Source organism: Eretmochelys imbricata, chromosome 15 (genome assembly GCF_965152235.1).
Source record: "Eretmochelys imbricata isolate rEreImb1 chromosome 15, rEreImb1.hap1, whole genome shotgun sequence".
Lineage (NCBI taxonomy): Eukaryota > Metazoa > Chordata > Testudines > Cheloniidae > Eretmochelys > Eretmochelys imbricata.
Window position 1 is genome coordinate 11,231,831 of NC_135586.1, and position 18,325 is coordinate 11,250,155.

At 41.9% G+C, this 18,325-nt stretch overlaps 1 protein-coding gene and 1 long non-coding RNA gene across 4 annotated transcripts in view; one reads left to right on the top strand and one right to left on the bottom strand.

Annotated features, from left to right (window-relative positions):
* The window catches only part of LOC144275683 (uncharacterized), a 26,025-nt gene continuing 7,700 nt past the window's right edge, over window positions 1–18,325 (bottom strand). The window contains exons 2-4 of one of the 2 annotated variants that reach the window (XR_013348081.1): window positions 8,730–8,868; window positions 1,576–1,709; window positions 1–1,436 (exon numbers count right to left, since the gene is read on the bottom strand). This is a non-coding gene — a long non-coding RNA (uncharacterized LOC144275683). Of the gene's footprint in view, window positions 1,710–8,729; window positions 8,869–18,325 lie in introns of both variants that reach the window. The other variant, XR_013348080.1, reaches the window with a different exon arrangement.
* HNF1A (HNF1 homeobox A) overlaps window positions 10,711–18,325 on the top strand; it is a 17,435-nt gene continuing 9,820 nt past the window's right edge. For both annotated transcript variants that reach the window (XM_077835149.1, XM_077835151.1), the window contains exon 1: window positions 10,711–11,049. In XM_077835149.1, the coding sequence (XP_077691275.1) occupies window positions 10,715–11,049 (335 nt within the window). In that variant the 5' untranslated portion in view covers window positions 10,711–10,714. The remainder of the gene's footprint in view (window positions 11,050–18,325) is intronic.

Sequence of the window (18,325 nt, forward strand, 5' to 3'; positions counted from 1 at the left end):
AAGTCTTTACATGCAAGTAGAGCATAATCTTCTGCTCTTTTCCACTATCCGAGGGGAGTGTAAATCAATACTTCAAGTACTTTTCAGTTCTTCAGATTAGTTTCCTGGACTCTTCTGGGACTGGGGCATAAAACAACAATTCTGGTATCCATACAACAGCAGCATGCATACTGACTACCCATGCTGCAATGGTTTCTAATTGTACAGTCTTGAAAAACTCTACTTACCTGAAGTGACCTGTAGCTCACGAAAGCTTCTGCTCAAATAAATTTGTTAGTCTCTAAGGTGCCACAAGGTGCCTCCTTTTCTTTCTACTTACCATCCTAGTTTGAAGCACAGGTGATTTTACCTGATGGGCAATTAACGTATCATTAGATTTTCAGAAGCAGCATGGTAAAAGCAGGCAAGTAGAGTTTGTGCCTAGGCTAGTAAACATTCATGACGATTTTGCAGGCATGCTCCAGCAGCATTACACAGTAACAATGAGAACAGTTCACAGGGCAGATGTATTCCTTTCTGCAGATCCAGCACGCACACACTCTTAGCAGTGTGGGGTGGGGCATTGCTTGCATTCCCCAGATTATTTTCTTATCCTATATCTCTCTTTCACAGAATCTCCTCAGACCTGAAAGAGATGGAGAGCTTTATTCTGAGTTTCAGTGATATCAGAGTCTGACATTACAGTCGCTCTTAAAGAGAGCTGCACGGCACTGTACCGCATCTTGAACACAGACTGCTGTAGTGCCTAGACCTGTCAGAGCCATTTCAGTGCTGGTAGCAAACAAATAAGATCCTTCTTTGTCCCTGTTTGCATAAGTAGCTCCCAGGGCACAGTAAGGTAACAGCCTGGGAGAGAACTGATGGTAGAGGGGAATCAGATAGCACCACTGACGGCACAGAGCCCTCCCCCATCACCTAAAAAGCTTGGCTTTTATCAGGTGTCAGTCTAACAAACCCAGTCTTGATTCCTCACTGATGGAAATAGAGAGATAAGAGCGGAGGGCCTAGTGTGAAATGACCACCTTGCAGACAGAGACATTACAGGAATGGTTGTCAGCTCTGTGGAGGTTTGGGGGGAGAAGAGAGGATGGAAATGAGCAGGGAAAGAAGGCAAAAATCAAAAATCCAGTCTTAGAATTTATCTCAGAACTGCAATGGGTTCTTCTGCATTCAAGATCTTAATATGAATCTCAACAATGTAGATGGTTTAAAATTGTGCTCCTACCTTTGTTTATCCAGGAAGGTCAAAGAATGAAAGGATGGCATATTTGCATGCACATCCTCCTCAAGAGAGAGAGGAAACTTGAGATAAATGAGACTTGTAGTTCATCCCCTCCATCTCCCTCAGGCCAGTGCCGGGTCATTCCCTATGACATACTTTCTCCATTCTTTGTCCAGTCTAATTTTACATGTCCGTTAGATCTTCAACTATTTCCCTAGAAAAATGGATTGTCAGGGAAGGGCATCAAACACCTGTTTTCTTGATCTTAACTGCTCCCTGCACCATGAGGTGAAGGGAATTAAAGAGTCAAGACATTGCTCTGCTGAGGACAAGGCTCCAGGTTCGGTACCTACCAAAAATTAGCTGGTTATTCTCCTGCTCTACTACAAACTAATTTCCCATCATAATCCCTTCATAATCATGTATTTTGGTACCCCTTCCATCCAGTGAGGTGTTCACAGTTTGCACGAACAGCTGACATGTAACCCTGTAAAAAAACAAAACAACCAAACGTTATCCAGGATTTCTCACAATCCCACATGTTAATTAAGAAAAGGAGTACTTGTGACACCTTAGAGACTAACCAATTTATTTGAGCATAAGCTTTCGTGAGCTACAGCCCACTTCATCAGATGCATACTGTGGAAAGTATAGAAGATCTTTTTATACACACAAACCATGAAAAAATGGGCGTTTACCATTACAAAAGGTTTTCTTTCCCCCCACACCCCACTCTCCTGCTGGTAATAGCTTATCTAAAAATCATTCTCCTTACAATGTGTATGATAATCAAGTTGGGCCATTTCCAGCACAAATCCAGGGTTTAACAAGAACGTCTGGGGGGAGGGAGGGGTAGGAAAAAACAAGGGGAAATAGGTTACCTTGCATAATGACTTAGCCACTCCCAGTCTCTATTCAAGCCTAAGTTAATTTTATCCAATTTGCAAATGAATTCCAATTCAACAATCTCTCGCTGGAGTCTGGTTTTGAAGTTTTTCTGTTGTAATATCGCAACTTTCATGTCTGTAATCGCGTGACCAGAGAGATTGAAGTGTTCTCCAACTGGTTTATGAATGTTATAATTCTTGACATCTGATTTGTGTCCATTTATTCTTTTACATAGAGACTGTCCAGTTTGACCAATGTACATGGCAGAGGGGCATTGCTGGAAATGGCCCAACTTGATTATCATACACATTGTAAGGAGAGTGATCACTTTAGATAAGCTATTACCAGCAGGAGAGTGGGGTGTGGGGGGAAAGAAAACCTTTTGTAATGGTAAACGCCCATTTTTTCATGGTTTGTGTGTATAAAAAGAGCTTCTGTACTTTCCACAGTATGCATCCGATGAAGTGAGCTGTAGCTCATGAAAGCTTATGCTCAAATAAATTGGTTAGTCTCTAAGGTGCCACAAGTACTCCTTTTCTTTTTGCGAATACAGACTAACACGGCTGTTACTCTGAAACCTGTTAATTAAGAGTGAGCTCCCAGGGCACAAATCATCATAATCATCATCCTTTGCACGTATAATAGCTCCTTTTCACCGTAAAAGGGGGATTAGGAGGAGGAGGACAGCTTCCCTATGTGGGAAGAGGAAGGATAGTGAAGTTAAATTAATTCATGCCAGTAAAGTACTGACACACTCAGCTAGAGATGTAGTAAAATAGTAAATGATTATTAAAGGAACTATTGCCCTGTTTTTCCCTTGCTAATGTCACTGTGGCTGTTACATTAATGGAACTATATGGGCTCCGTCTGGTGATCTCTTTATTATAGGAAGATATGTGTTTGTTCCTTCCCCAGATGTTCCTTGGAGCCATGATGTGGATAAATCAGGGGCAGACTTTGCCATAGAAAACTGCAATGTTTATTTATCAGCACGTATAAGAGGAATAGTTGAGTACGATGGATGTAATTCAATACAATGGTTACAATTTATGTTGTTGACAGAACAAATCAGATGTTATGGGCCTGAATTTGCTCTCAATTCTGTTCAAGCAACCTTCTGATTTAGGAGTAGATGGCTGTAAAGAGCAGAATTCAGGCCAACAGCTCTAAAATAAGAATAATACCTATATAGCACCCCCACATGGTACTTTCATGTCATGGCATTGATTGCTAATCTGCAGTTAACTACTTTATTAAATATTCTTGACAAAAGCAACAATACTAGAATGGTTAATCAAAAATAGAGTATTATTATTCAGTAGAATAGAATGCCTCATTCAAGATACAGGAGATACACCTTGGTCCAAAAGTCTGTCAGGAAATGCCAGCAATTTAAACACTGTAAGACAACTCCAATGCAGTGCACTGTCCTATCCACTGTTTGGGAGGAAGTGAAGGAGATTATTCATTATTAGCTGAAAGTAACATGCACAGAACTTTAGAAAGGCAATGTCATTTTTTTTCTCTCACCCTTAAAAAAATACATATTGAAGGTTAAACCTAAAATCTGCTTCCTTCTTGATTTATTTCTCCTTTATGCATTCACACTGATTTGTTAATGTAAAGTTGCTTATGAGCACTGGATTGAGCAAACTTCTTTATTATTGTAGGGTTACCTATATTATTTTGTCACTGAAGGGTTCATCTTCAGCAGTGGGCTGCTGTGACTACATTTATTCATAATTGGGAGGAAAACAGTAGTGATTAATTTTGCACAAAAAATAGACATTAAAAAACAATAAAATGGATGTTGAAAACAGATATAAGAAAAAAAGACAGGTGTCATTTTGAGCCTATGAATCTTAAACGCTTCCTTTCACTAGTAGAGCTGCAAACATCATATGAGGCATGGTAACTTAGTTCACATTACAGCCTAAATTAATCAAGTCATTCACAACTCAGTAAGTTAGTGATTTCAGATAAGGAAGTCAGCAAACACTGAACATTTATATTAAACAAGAACATTGATGCAGCAAAAACAAGTCCTTATTATGCAAATATTCATTATAATGGCAAAAGCTGCCAGGTGCTATGCCATTAAGTCACAAGAATCTCTGCTGTCCAAATTTGTGCCACTGTACATTTTAGTTCTTGTTCTAGTAGTAGGACTGTAACCTAGCTGGGTATAGCACTTCAGCCTCCTCCTTTAACCTATGCCACAACTATAACGTCCTCATGGGATACTGCACCAGTTGCAATAATCAGAGATACTTGATCTAGCAAACTCTTAATTTAAAAGGAAGAGCACTGCTGGTGAGGTTGTCAATGAAACATTTTCTCCCTGCCCTCTTGCTTTGCATCTGATAGAGCCAGTTTTTCAATTGTAGGACATGTTGCAAAGCTCATCTTTTCTCTTGGGTTATTCAGGAAGGGAGGATTTGAGGCGGGGTATTAGTTTAGGGGTTCTGAACTGTTTATCAGTTTATCTGTGATTTGATGGATTGTGTGGGGAAACAGCTTTTAGGCAGTAACGTTTTTATATTAAAAATGTTTACCCTTCGATTTTTTTTTTAATTATTTGTCCAGGCATCTGGAGTTTACAATAGGCACCTCTGAAAGATTAAAAGTAGTAAATCCTTTGGTTCCAACTGGCTTTCAGATGCAGCCATTCTGAAATTTTCCATGTCTGGAGCTTGCAAGGGGGACCAGAACTAGCTGGGAGATGGTTTCTGAGTGCATCAAGAAGCTATATCCTGTGGTTTTATAGAAAGATTATTGGATATTATCTTCCTCACTTGTGTCTTTCAGTAATGAGTCCAGATGTTGGCTCCTCTTTTCAAGAGCGGGCTCTTCCCAAGAAGCAACTAAGAAATCAAACGTGTCTAAGTTTAGGTGGTGGTCAGAAGAAATGGGGGCACTTCCTGGACAGGTACGTTTGTGCCCAAAGTACTCAATTCAAGGAACGCTGCTGTGTAATACAGAAGATAATTCTCTATGCTGCACAGAATAGTGAGTTCGTTACACTACACTAACAGAAGAGCAAACTCTAAAAAAATAAAGAAAAACATAATACTACACTAGGCACTTTACAAGTGTGACAGAGAAATGTTAATGTCTTAAATATAACTAAATAGAATAATTCACAATCAAATGGGAAGCCGCAATCTTCACAGTATGATGATATAGAGCAGGATTTGGGAACATAAATCCCAGATGTATTTTTAAAAAATTGGTCTCAATCACTGTAAAATTAACCTTCCCCTCTTCACGAAAATATAGAATGCAATTGCATTATCTGCGAAAGGTTTAATAAGGTTGTGTGGGACTATTATACCTCTTCAGAGGCTCTCAGTAGTGGCAAAAATGCAGATGGCCAGTTTACACTTTGCTCCTAGTTTGTGTCAATCTACATCCAAACTGATAAATGCTGCATGTGTGAAGTTTGCTAAGAGGTGCTAATTGCTACAGTAATTCCCACCTAAACTGACCAAATGGACGCAACTGTGATAATCGTATCTGTCCATGGGAAATGTGAGCTGTACCCCCAAGTTGTGCTGTCTGGAATCCTCCCACACACAATCTCCCAGGATTGTGCTCTGTCCATGGTAGCCATTCAGAGAGGTAGCTCATCACCTTTTTTCACCAGAAAATAGGGTGTTTCCCCAAGTTATTGCTTACTCTTTATTCCTTTGCTGTCTCTTGCACGTTTAAAGACTGTGAGTCACAATTACCTTTGCTTTGATGAATAAGAAGTGGAGATGGCTTTCTCAAGACCCAACCAGCTCTGCTCCAAACCTCAGCCAGAGCAGGTCATTGGACAGTGTCACACAAGACTTCAAGTCCCCAACATGAGCAGCAATCTTTTTATGGTCAGTGTCAATTCAGATTTTTTTTAAGCATCTGAACTCCGAGGAGTCCCAAATGACAGGAAGGAGGATGATCTTGTAGTTCAGGCTTGGAGAGCTGGCCTCTATTCGTGGCTCTGCAACATGTTTCCTACGTGACCCTGGAAAAGTCACTTAACCTTTTGGTACCTTGGTTTCCATCTGCAAAATACCTACATCATAAAGCAATTTAAGCTCTGCAAATGAAAAATGCTATATAATTATTTTAATTCATCTACCTTCTCAGGGTATGTAATTGTGATACTTAATTCACTGATGTTTATAAATCACTTTGAGGTCCACAAATGAAGGCATCTGATCCCTGTCATGTATCATTTTTCAAAACCTTGAACTCCCTACAATTGCCAAACGCTGATGATGACTGGAACTTGGGCTCCTGTGACTTGGCTGCACCATAATGAAGCCATTTGGAAGAGAGATTCCTCAGTTTATTCCCACCTACCATGAATATGGAACCTGAAGGTTGTTTTTTTTTTAACTTTAGTAAGAATGAGACCGAGATATAGAATAATCTGTTTTAGTGTAGGAGGAAGGGATAAGCCAGTGGTTTGAACATTGGCCTGCTAAACCCAGGGTTGTGAGTTCAATCCTTGAGGGGGTCATTTAGGGATTTGGAGCAAAAATTGGGGATTGGTCCTGTTTTGAGCAGGGGGCTGGACTAGATGACCTCCTGAGGTCCCTTCCAACCCTGATATTCTATGATTCTATAAAAATGCAGTCAGGGAGCAAGATTCTTGTAATGACATGAGGCAGTCCCAGAATCTCCATCTCACCCTGGGGCCTTCCTAGCATAGTTCCAAATTCCTTTTTTGAAAGGAAAAGTGTCAGGTCAAATTAAGTCTAGAATTTGGGGTTTTGTGGTTTTAAAGTAAGTTTTACTAAATTTAATATTGATATAAATGATCTAAAAAAAAAAAAGAACAGTAGAATGAGTTTGTTTGGATTTAAATCTTCCTCTGCAGTGACTGCAGCCCAGACATTACAACACTGTGATAGTTTCACTTTCAGACCGTTATGCACTAACAAACAGAAGTGAAATTTACTATTATATTTTAATTGCCCAGGAAATAATTTTCTATTTATATGAAAAGGGGTATTGGTAGGTCAAAACAGAGCCCAAACTTGTGATGAGAAAAAGTTCATTTTTACAAAACCTAACAATAAAAATATTTCCAAGGTTATTTTTATTATTATTGCTGCAAAGAATAAAGTTTATTTTAAAGAATAAGATTCCTTTTCAGCATCTTTGTAATATAGATGAACCAGAAAGTGAAATTATAGGAAACAAATATGAACTTGACTAGTCTAAGTTCATTATTTACTTTTTTGCAAATCAGAACAAGAACAAATGGATATAAAACTGGCCATGAACAAATTCAGGGTGAAAATTAAAAGGAGGTTTCTAACCATCAGAAGGATGAGGTTCTGGAACAGCCTCTCAATAGGAGTTGGTGCAAACAACTTAATTAGTTTTAAGGGAGAGCTGGACAAATTTATGAGAACTGTATGATAGGATTGCTTTTGAAGGTGGAAGTAGGTCTCACTTCTGGTTTATGTCATATGTTCCTAAAGCTCATGCGTCTGGGTTTCACCTGGCAACCAACGGGGATCAGGAAGGAATTCTGCCCCCAATGTATTCTGTGAGAATTTTGTTGTTTCTTTCCTTTGAGGCATCAGGGATGACCATGGCTGGAGATGAGACATCGGTGGGGTGGGCCAGGGTTCTGAGGTGGCACCACCTCCAAGCATTCTCTTTCTCAAGTGTTTGGGTGACTGATTCTTGCTCATATGCTCAAGGTCTAACTGATTGCCATATATGGGGTTGGGAAGGAATTTTCCCACCTGTCAAATTGGCAGTGACCCTGGAGGTTTTTCACCGTCCTCTGCAGCATGTCAGTCACTTGCCAGGCTTATCTGGATATATCTCATGTAATCATTTCCCTGCCATTACAAGGGCCTTGAGTAATGGTGTACCTTGGTCCTTCCTAGTCTTCTGTGGATCCTAATACTTTAGGTCTCATTTGGATTTCCTGGTGTTGGTGGCCTGTGATATACAGGTCAGACTAGGTCCCTTTTGACCTTAAACTCTATGAAATTATTTCCGGTTTTATCTAAAAATGTAACCCAGGGTAGGAAACACATCATTTTTAACCTGAAAGAGTCCTTTCAATGAGTGTTATATATTTCTATACACAAAGAGAATGCATGCACCATTAACCTACACTCCAAATCAGAACTGTCATTTAAAAAAATAAATAAATTACTTTTCTGTTTTTCCCTAAATACTGAGGAGCACCTTAGACCAGACAGAAACTTTAAATGTTTCCCTCTAAAGTTTTCCACCCACAGTTGTTTGATCGGAATGTGAACTCTCTTTGTCTAGACATTGTCCAATCTGCTCTTTATTTTGTTGTATGTTTGAGACAACAAATACAAACAAACATTCTTAAAATAAAAAATACATTCAGTCTAAATGATTGATTTTAGTTTAAAGAAAACACCACATGAAAGAACAGCAGTAAAGAGCACAGTGTACATGCATCTCTTTTGCAACATGCTGCAGCAACTCTGGGAACACTATGGCTGTTGTCTCTGCACGCAGAGGTCCTTGAGACATAAAGATGCAACACACAGAAAACGAGGGGATTGCAGTTTCATAGCTACATGCATCACAACTGGGTTTTGTAATTACAACAGAAGCTTTCCAAACTTACAATTGGGGCTCAGACTACAGTATGCTGTGCCTTTAACCAGGCTGAGGCTGGGTTCCAGGACCTGGTCAGCCATGTTAACTTTACTTGTGTATTCTGCCCTGTGCCAAGGAGTGGAGGTGCTTTCTGGAGCAGACTTCATCTGAAACAAAGGCAAACTATTAGTGAAAATCCCTGCTGAAGGGCTGACCCAGCGATCCACTGATGATTTGTTGTCAGAAGCGGCCCTGGGAGTATTGCTGGCCATGGCAGAAAATGTTTTTAGTGTCCCCTATTGTGGCCAAACAAAAAAAACACCAAAGAAAAACAGAAGCCAATCAGCCAAGTGGAGAGAAAAAATACCACCAAAACCATTAGAACTTGCCAGTAAGGGCAAACACCTTCCTTGCCCATCCCTAGAACTGGGCCTGCTTGTTGTGATGTCATAATGGGGATCCATTTTGAAAAGGAGCTTTGTCCTTCGCTGGCTCAATATGCAATTGAACCTCTACAGAGTGAGGCTTGAGAAGCCCCCAAAGGGAAGCGAGTGCCCCAGGTCACTCCGCAGCATCACCTTTGGTCCGTCTTTGGGCTGTGGTGGGAGCTCCATCCAGCCCTCCTCAGCTTGGGCCTTAGAGGGGAGCATATAAAAGGGGGACAAATGTGGGGGAGAGAATCTACAAAGACCCCCATTCTGGTTAAAATCCTCCCCTCTCTGATCCCACCAGGGAAACAATCATCCATTCCCGGTCAAGATGGCACAAAATATAAAATCAGTATTGGGAGTTAGAGATCAGACTATTACAAATTGATAATTTTAATTATGCCTTCTGTTTGCCAATCAGAGTAGATACATTCATTCACAGGTGTTAAGGTGAAAAGGAACCATTATTAACATCTAATCTGACTTCCTATACAACAGTGACCAGAGAATTTGACCAAGTGATTCCTGCATCAAGCCCATACCTTTTGGGATTAACTAGTGCATATCTTTTAAAAAGACATCCAATAGTTGGGAGTAGATCCCTTAAGCAGACTAGTATCAATAGGGGTGGAACTATGGTGTTGATAAATGAAGTCACTGTGGGTGACACTCATAGGGAAAGGAGGAGCAGTTGTAGGTACACCAATACCCAGAACACAGCTTGCATGTTTATTTTGTTTGTCTACTTAGATTGTAAATTGAGTGGGGGCAGGCCCCATGTCTCCTTTATAATCTGAGTACACAGTGTGAGCACGCACCCAATGAATAATAAAGGCAGTAGGTTACAATGAAGAGAAATGGGGACAGGTAAGTGTCAATGTGGGGAACTGGCTCAGCAGTCATTTAGTGCCTCAGCCTGTCCCACTGAAGTCAATGGGAGCCCTTTGAGAGTATTAGAATAAATCCAGAGGTCATACTGGATGCCTGGGGTGTGGTGCACAGAGATTGGCCCAGCTACTGAGGCCGCTAATTCCCAACCCAAAGGTTTTGGTGGGGCTTAGCCCCATGCTTCTGGTTCCTCAAGCCTAACCCTGCTCTTAAACCCATAGGGGCAAGAACCAGTCAGACTTCTCCACTCTCACTTTCTCATTCAATTTTCTTTCCATTTCTCTCTTCTATCGGTCTCCCATCCTGGCTTTTTCTCTGTCCATTCCTTTTCTCTTCTGCCGCCCTACCTTTTCCCCTCCCCCCCTTGCTGCACTTTGTGAACTGCTGCTGCAGTGCTGAAGTCCAAAGTTCAGTAACTTGCTAAGCACACGGATAAATATGAACCTTGGAGAATTTACACTGCTCCAATGTAAACAGATAGTCAAGGGTCCCTTTATCAGCACTGGCTCAGGACAGTTGTGGGGGGTCTGAAGTGGCTCATTTTTGTATTTTGTTTTTTTGGGGGGTGCAAAGGCGGGAGTCTATGCCATTCCCACTCTGCTGACAGTCGGGCGTGTTACCTCAGGAACATGGTGTAGGGAAGGCTGAAGGCAGAACGTGCTGAAACTCAAATCCAAGGGACACCAGACTGAAGACCATGGTCTCTAAGCTGAGTCATCTTCAGGTGGAGCTGCTGGGAGCACTGCTGGAGTCAGGGCTAACCAAGGAGACCCTGATCAAAGCGCTTGGGGAAGTGGACCCCTATGCCCTCCAGAGTGAAAGCCAGCGTGCCATCAGTGCCATCCAGGCAGAAAAAGGGGAACCCTGTGCTGAAATTCCCAATCTGCCCAATGGGATGGAAGAATCCAGGATGTCCGAGGAGGAAACCTCCGACGATGGGGAGGAATTCACCCCTCCAATAATGAAGGAGCTGGAAAACCTGAGTCCAGAGGAGGCTGCTCACCAGAAGGCTGTGGTGGAGAGACTATTACAGTAAGGACATTGTTTTCCTTTCCCCTTCTTGCTCTCTGTTCCTTTATTTCTCTTTCCTTCACCTCTTCTGTGAAATACCTTTGGGTTCACAGTTGATCTAAGCGTGCAGATTCTGCCCATCAATGCCAGCCCCCAAAACCCAAAATTCACTGAACTGACAAGGTTCATGTTCCTTAATAATGTTCAGTTTCCTTCCAATGACATTTCAAACATACGCACACACAAAGCGCCATGGGGCCCAATTACATATTAAAAGTGATATCATCTGGGAAACAAGGACTTCAGAAAAATCTGGGAGTTGTACAACTTCTGTCACTTTAGCCGTCCGTCAGTTTTTACAGAAGCCACCGTTTTAGTTATTAGAAAAAAATAAGAAAAGAAGCCATCATATTAGCTTTCATCATGTAGTGTGGGAATTCTCACCATAGGAGGGGAAAATACTCCTAAGTTCTCTTGCCATTTTTACTGAGATGTTTTTATTTTATATTTTTATTTTACTGACTTTAGGTAAAGTCAAGTATTTGTCAGTAGAGACAAATTAAGAAAGCCTGATCTTCATGTCTTTGTGCACATAAGACTCCCGTTGTTTTTAGTGGGAATTTCAGATGAAGGACTGCAGGCCAAATTGGTTGGCAATCCAGGTCAACATACCCAATGCTTCTATCCTCCATCTCCCATCATGAACACTGAATATAGACGAGTGTGCATTCTACAGACTAATGTTGTATGACTTACCTTAACATGCAATTATTTATTCTTAATAGCAAAAAAAATATGAGCTTCCTGAACCAATCACTCTCATTTCACTCCAGTAAGCACATAGACAAAAACAGAATTGTGCTCCTGCAATTCTAACTCAGCAACATGAATTCTAGGGATTCCAATGGCTGGTCTGCCTGAGCAAGGACTTCAGGGTATCGCCCTTCAAATCCATCTAACACAATTAAATCCTTAGCCACAAAATCTTATCTGTCTGTGCTGAAGCTACTCTCCAAGATTAGGAGCAGACAGGAGGCACAGGGTGACTGCAATGTTCTGGAGACTCAAACTGCTACTCACAATCTTTTTTGGGAAAATTAAACTCCAGTTAGAGGATTTACCGGCTTTGCGGCCATTCCTTTTTAATGGGGAAAGGATATATTAATACAAAACATAATAAAAAAAAGTATGCACAAAACCCCAGCAATAGCCCCAAGGTAGAGAGATAGCACAGTACTTAAAGGGTTAATATTCACTGTAATATTTCAGAGGGGATGGTTCTATTGCCTGACCTCTAGAGAGAGTCTGGGCAGATTTGGAGCTGATCACATTACAGTAGCTAAAGGAATAAAATACACTGGAACAACACTTACCTGAGAGGAAAGATGTTCCCCATAATTCAGTCTTCTTTTCCATCCAATAAACCCCTTTCTTTCTCTCCCTTTTCATTTTGTCCCCCTCCCTCTTTCTTATATCCTTGCTGTTTCCAACTCCCCTGTTCTATGTCTGTTTTCCTCAGATTCTCCTTTCATATTCCCCCCCCACACACACACTTCTCTCTGTCTCTCATCACCCTATTTCTAGGTCTACCTGTCTGTGAGTGTCTGTCTGTCTCTCTTTCACATTGCTCTTATCCATCTCCTTCTCTCTCTCTCTCCTCCCTAAGCCTGTGTAGAGATCTTGGGGCAGTTTGAGCTCCAGTTGCACCGGGCGGGCCCTGGCTAGTTACTAATTATCCAGTGGCTTTATTATTTCTCTTTTGTCTTATAAATTTATAAACAAAAAGACCCTGATAAGCTTTTTGATCATTAACTTCTGATGATTTATCAGGTGTCTCTCCATAGAGAAAGCCATGGAAGCTAAAGAGCACCTGGCTCTATCTCCTCTTTAATGAATGGATGAAGCAGGAATTAAACTCCATCCACTCTGCTCTGGTAAAAAGAATTTCACAACCGGAGGGAATTCCTATCCAGGAGTTGGGGATCCAGTGTGGTCCTTCACATCTCCCTTCACCTTGGCATAAACTCTGGTTTCTGATCTTTCCCATCTTTCCAGTTGCCCTGTGGTTCCTGTCAGTTTCAGCACTAAACTAATTTCTATACCACATTTTTACAGTAATGCTGTGCACTTCTTCAGCATTTTCTAATGGAGGATCTCAAAGCTCTTTTAAACTGTAAATGAGACATCATTCTCATTTACAGATGAGGAAACTAAGGCACGGAGAGGTTAAGAGCCTTACCCATGGTTACATGGGAAGTTGGTGGAAGGGCTGGAAATAGAACCAGGATCTTCTGGAACCTGGTTCTGTGTCTTAACCATAAGGCAAGCAATAGCTAACAACTAAGAAGCCCCTTCAGGAAAGAAACCTTCTCTTACTAGAAGAAGGCCTGATGGGCCATGTCCTTAGAATAATAATAATAATTTATATTATATATAAATCTTAAATAATGTAGGTGGTTTTGAAAATGCCTCAATTCACTCAACAAAGGAACAGGATTGGAGGTGTGGTAAGAAGTCAAGACATATTATACATAGTACAAAAATGGTGTATGATAGAAATCACTTCCCACCAGCTGGGGCACAAGAAAGGAGAGTAGCCTCACTCACCAAGCACAACAGCATGCAGAACAGAGCTTCTCTGCTTGCAAATTCAAGGTTGCTCAAAAACCCAAGTGCACAGTTTTGTGGTATTCAAATACACAGGGTGAACTGAGGCACTATGAAAGTGACAAAACCTCCTTGTGTGTTACCAGCAGTTTTCAGACTATTGTAGATCACATCTCAATCAAAAGATTCTCTCATGGACACCTCACCTCCTGTTCATGGTCACAATAACTTACTTGCTTACATGGGAAAGTAACACAGGAAAAGGTTTAATGTATTTCTGTGCTTTTGTTGTACTGCCTGGGAACAAAAAGCACAATGTGACCAGTCACTTTTCTGCAGACCATTAGTATGTGCTCTGTGAAACAATAGTGATCCTACAGAGCAGTTTGTGAACCACTGTATTACACTGAGTAAATCCAGTATGGAGGCACTTGCCCCCCTACATAGCTCTAAGTTCACTTGCTGGAATCCATTACCCGTTGTCCCTACAGAATACACTGAGAATGCAATACATAGGGAGGTTTCCTTAGTGAGGAGCTAGTGGGCCAGCCATTCACCCACTACACTGAATCCCAGAGGAGAGATAAGGGATGGGATTTTCAAGAGTACCTCAGTGATTCAGAAGTACAAGTCTCATTGCTCTTCCATGGGACCCACAATCCTAAATAACGTAAGTGTTTTTGAAAATGCCTCAATTCACTCCACAAAAGGACAGAACTGGATGGAGGAGGAGTATCAAGTCAATAGTAAATTAATTCATTTGTGGGGGGAGGCTATGGGGTAATTATTAGCTATTCCCTATGGAGAAGATAGAATACAGATTGTCTTTGGTGGGGGACAGGGGAAGGAGCAGACTTCAATTGGTGAGGGGTATGCGGCCAATGTATAATGAGGAGTCAGGATAAGGGCTGTTACCTGTGGGGAGGTATAGCAATTTTTCCCTCTAGGGCAAAGGGTAGAATTCCACAAGGAAAGAGGGAGGTTGAGATAAGATTTTCTGGGCATATTTTCTGAAGAGGAAAAAGGGAGATGTAGAGGTAAAAGGCCCAGCCCTTTCCCCCAGGGAGCTGGTTGCTGAGGGGCCCTGAGATGAAGCTATAACACCCCTTTTATGTCAGCATATGATTGTATAGGCCAAGCTAAGGCAAACCAAGCAAAGTTCAAACAGAAAACAATCATGCTAGGGCTCCTCTTACCTTCCCTGCTCTCTGCCTATCTCAGGTCCAGTCTGTGCATTGAAACCGGCGAAAGATGTCTGGCAGTCTTCAATGGAAAGGACTGGAGCAATGATCCTGAGCACTTCAAAGCTCTGGATCTCCTTTGAACTTGTTTCCAGTTCAAAGCTGGAGGAATTCAGCACTTGCCTCCAAGAGATCAAATCAGATCTTTTGCACAAGGGAATCTGAAAAGGATCAGACATTGCTGCCCTGAGGTGGTGGAGAATAAAGTAAACAGGGTGGACAGAAAGACAGAATGAGGACCAAAAAAGGAAAAAGACAGATTGGGAAGAAAAATCAGGGAGAGTGAAGGAGAAAGAAGGTCTCCTGAATGTTACATCCCCAGCTCTCTGCATTGGGTTTTCTTTAATGCGAACAACTTGATATTTACTTTCCATTTAAATTTGAGATGTTGCTATAAATTATCAACTAGCCTCTTGTTCCCTTTGAGTTTATAACTAACTACCTGGGTTACTTATTGTTCAAGTAACAAAAGGGAGGTGAAAACGCCCTCAAAAAGCAACCTCACAACTGAGGAAAGGAGCAGCTGGAATGGAAGAGATAGGACCCCATACCCCAGAGGTTGTATAGGGCCAGGGAGAGAGCCTATGCTCAGGGGACAAGGAGAAGCTGAAGGCAAGAGACCAGGACCTAGAAGATGGGAAGGAAAACGTGAAAGTCTTATCTGAGGATAAGAAAAATCTGGAGATAGACCCTGAAGAATGGTAAAGCAATGGAGGTAGAGTTTGTATTTGGGAAGAAAGGGAAGCTGAAGCCAAAATGAGGCAGGAAGTGGTCAGATGTTGAACAAGGCTTGGATCCTTTTGCCCTCCTGACTCACTAAATTCATTGGGCACTTTGCCCAAGTAAGACTAGCAAGATTGGGCCTGGAGTGAAATCCTACTCCTACTGAAGGCAAAGAGAGTTTTGCCATTGACTTCAGTGGGGAAAGGATTTCACCCCTGGTGTTTGTGTCTATGGGGAAGGCACTATGAGGATAAGTGACAGTCTGTGAGAGTGTTCAACTGACCTAGCAACAGCCTGATTACACTGAGTGACTAAGAGAAGCTTCCAAAATAATGCCAGAAATTTACAAGAAAATAAACCTTCCGTGATTTTTTTCCCCGAGTCACATTGAAATCTTGTAGGATTCTGAGTTTTCTCCAGTGTGGGAATGATTTCTTCTTCCTAACTATTTCTTCAGGGACAGTTACTCCAAATTAAACCACCTGAAACTTCTATATCTATCTTTTTAAAATGTTTGCTCCAGAGACACAAGTAGCCTTAATAGCGGTTTGTGGCATAACTGAACCGTACCTTAGGACAATGGGGGAGGGAGGGGAGAGAACTTAAAATAAATGCTAAAAATGGAAAGAAAAAGAAAAAAAAACAGCCTACTCTACAGTATAACCTAGGATCATGAGGTTTCTTTACACAGGAATTAAAGCGTTGGCTTTGACAGTGCATGTGGACACAGTTAAGGCTTCATCTATGCTACACCATGAAACCACCCTTTACCCATGTTAGGGGACATCCATGCTGTAAACAGCTCCCAAGTGCAGATGCACTTGAATTGTTGACACACCTTGGGAATGTGTGTCTACCTTGGCACCCCATAGTGTTCTAAATTATGAAAGAGTGAGAGTCTCATCCTCTCCCAAGTACCTCCCTACTCCTTCCTGACAGAGAGCTGGGGATTCTGACAAGAGAGACGTAAGTAAGTGGCTCAGATGCCAAGTGGGAAGGAAGTTAGTATGTTACAGAAGCTTCTATGGGGGATCATGAATCCCCCTCCCTTTCTTCGCTAGCTGACCCAGAAACATGATCTGAAAGACAGGTCAGAAGCCTTGCCCTTGAGCATCTAATCTATCACTGTACAACAGAATCCTGGGCCAGCTTGGGACTGTTGGGTACCTCTTTAAAGAAGGAAAGTGCCCAAGGCTCAGCTGCAGGCTAGATTCATAGAGGCTGTGTAAAGAGAGACCACAATAGGGAGGAGATTAGTCCTTGTCTCAAAAGGTAGTAGAGCAAACACCAAATGCTTAAAGCTCAGGAATGGGAAAAAATAGGCAGTTGGGCTGCCCTAATTTGGGGTCTTTGAAGAGTACAAGGGTAGAGGTGGAAAATGGAGCATTTTGGCACAGTTCCACCATCAGAGAGGAACCTGTGGTGCCATTTTAAGAAAAGAGATTTCTCCAGAAAACTGGCCCTGTCTCAGCCTCCTGCCACACTTTAACTGCAGTTGAGCTTGCTCCTTGGACCGTCTGGTTGCTGTGGAAGAGGCTGCAGCAGGAACAGAGATAAGGGTGTTTGCGCTGAGAGAACAGGTGTGGACTTTGTCCTCCTTATCGCTTTTCAGCTGCTGACAACCCAGAGTCAACAAAGCAGCTCGTGCTCAGGCTGCTCTCTCTCCCTCCACCCCCAACTGTCCTGCTGTATTTTCCCCATAGTCCTGGGTATTTTTCTCTCATTCCACCCAGCTGCTACTTGTATTTGGAGAGGACATCAACATTATCATCTATACCATGTTGGGATCACGTCCAGTCCAGTCAGTCCCTCAGGCATTTCACATTAGAAACACAGAGGGAGGCTCCATGTTACAGCTGCAAAGAAATAAGACATTTCTCAACACGGGGGTTGTTCATGCAAGAGTTTTGTTTGGTTCTCAACTGCTTGGTTCAGATCTTTCAAGTTTTACTGAGCTTCAGGTTCAGTCAAACCGAAACCAGTCACCAAAATTCAATCATGATCGCCTTAGTCAGCCCCATGGTTACTCAAATGTTCGGGAACCTTAACAGACATTCTGATAAACCCTATCAGATTTACAATTTTGGGGTTTTATTCATGCACAATTCTACTCTTCTTAGCTTGTACAATGGAGTGGCTGGAATTGTAAATAGGTGTTTATTTTTTTCTCTAAGTATGTAGATGCAAAATGGAAAATTTGAAAGAGCAGATGTATGGTTATCTTTATGTGTACATGCAAAGTGCCATATGTGCAAGGACATGTGGGTGGTGTATATGGTTGGTGTCTGGATACAGAAGTCTCACGTGCACAAGTATATATTGTAGAGGAGGAGGGTTTCCTCTTCAGTTCTTGAATCATTTCCAGTTATTTTGGGTTTGGAGCTCCTCTATCTCTTGGCTGCTCCACTGTGGGTTACCCCAAGCTGGATCAGAACCAGAGTGCAAGTGAGGATGAGTCGGTCTGATATTAAAGTGAACCCAGTTCAGGAAAGTACACTGCATTATCTGTGAGCACACATCCCCCACAGACAGGGAAGCAGGGTAAAAGAGACCCACCTCCTGAAACTGAAAAGCAGAGCCCAGAACATACAGCATTGTGAGAAATGGAACCCTGGGACATCATCTGCTCCACCAGTGACAGGCTCTTGGTCAGAATTGAACTACATAGGAAGCATGGCAAAGAGGAAATTGTCATCACTGCTACTCCAAGGAGTTCAGTCTCCAGG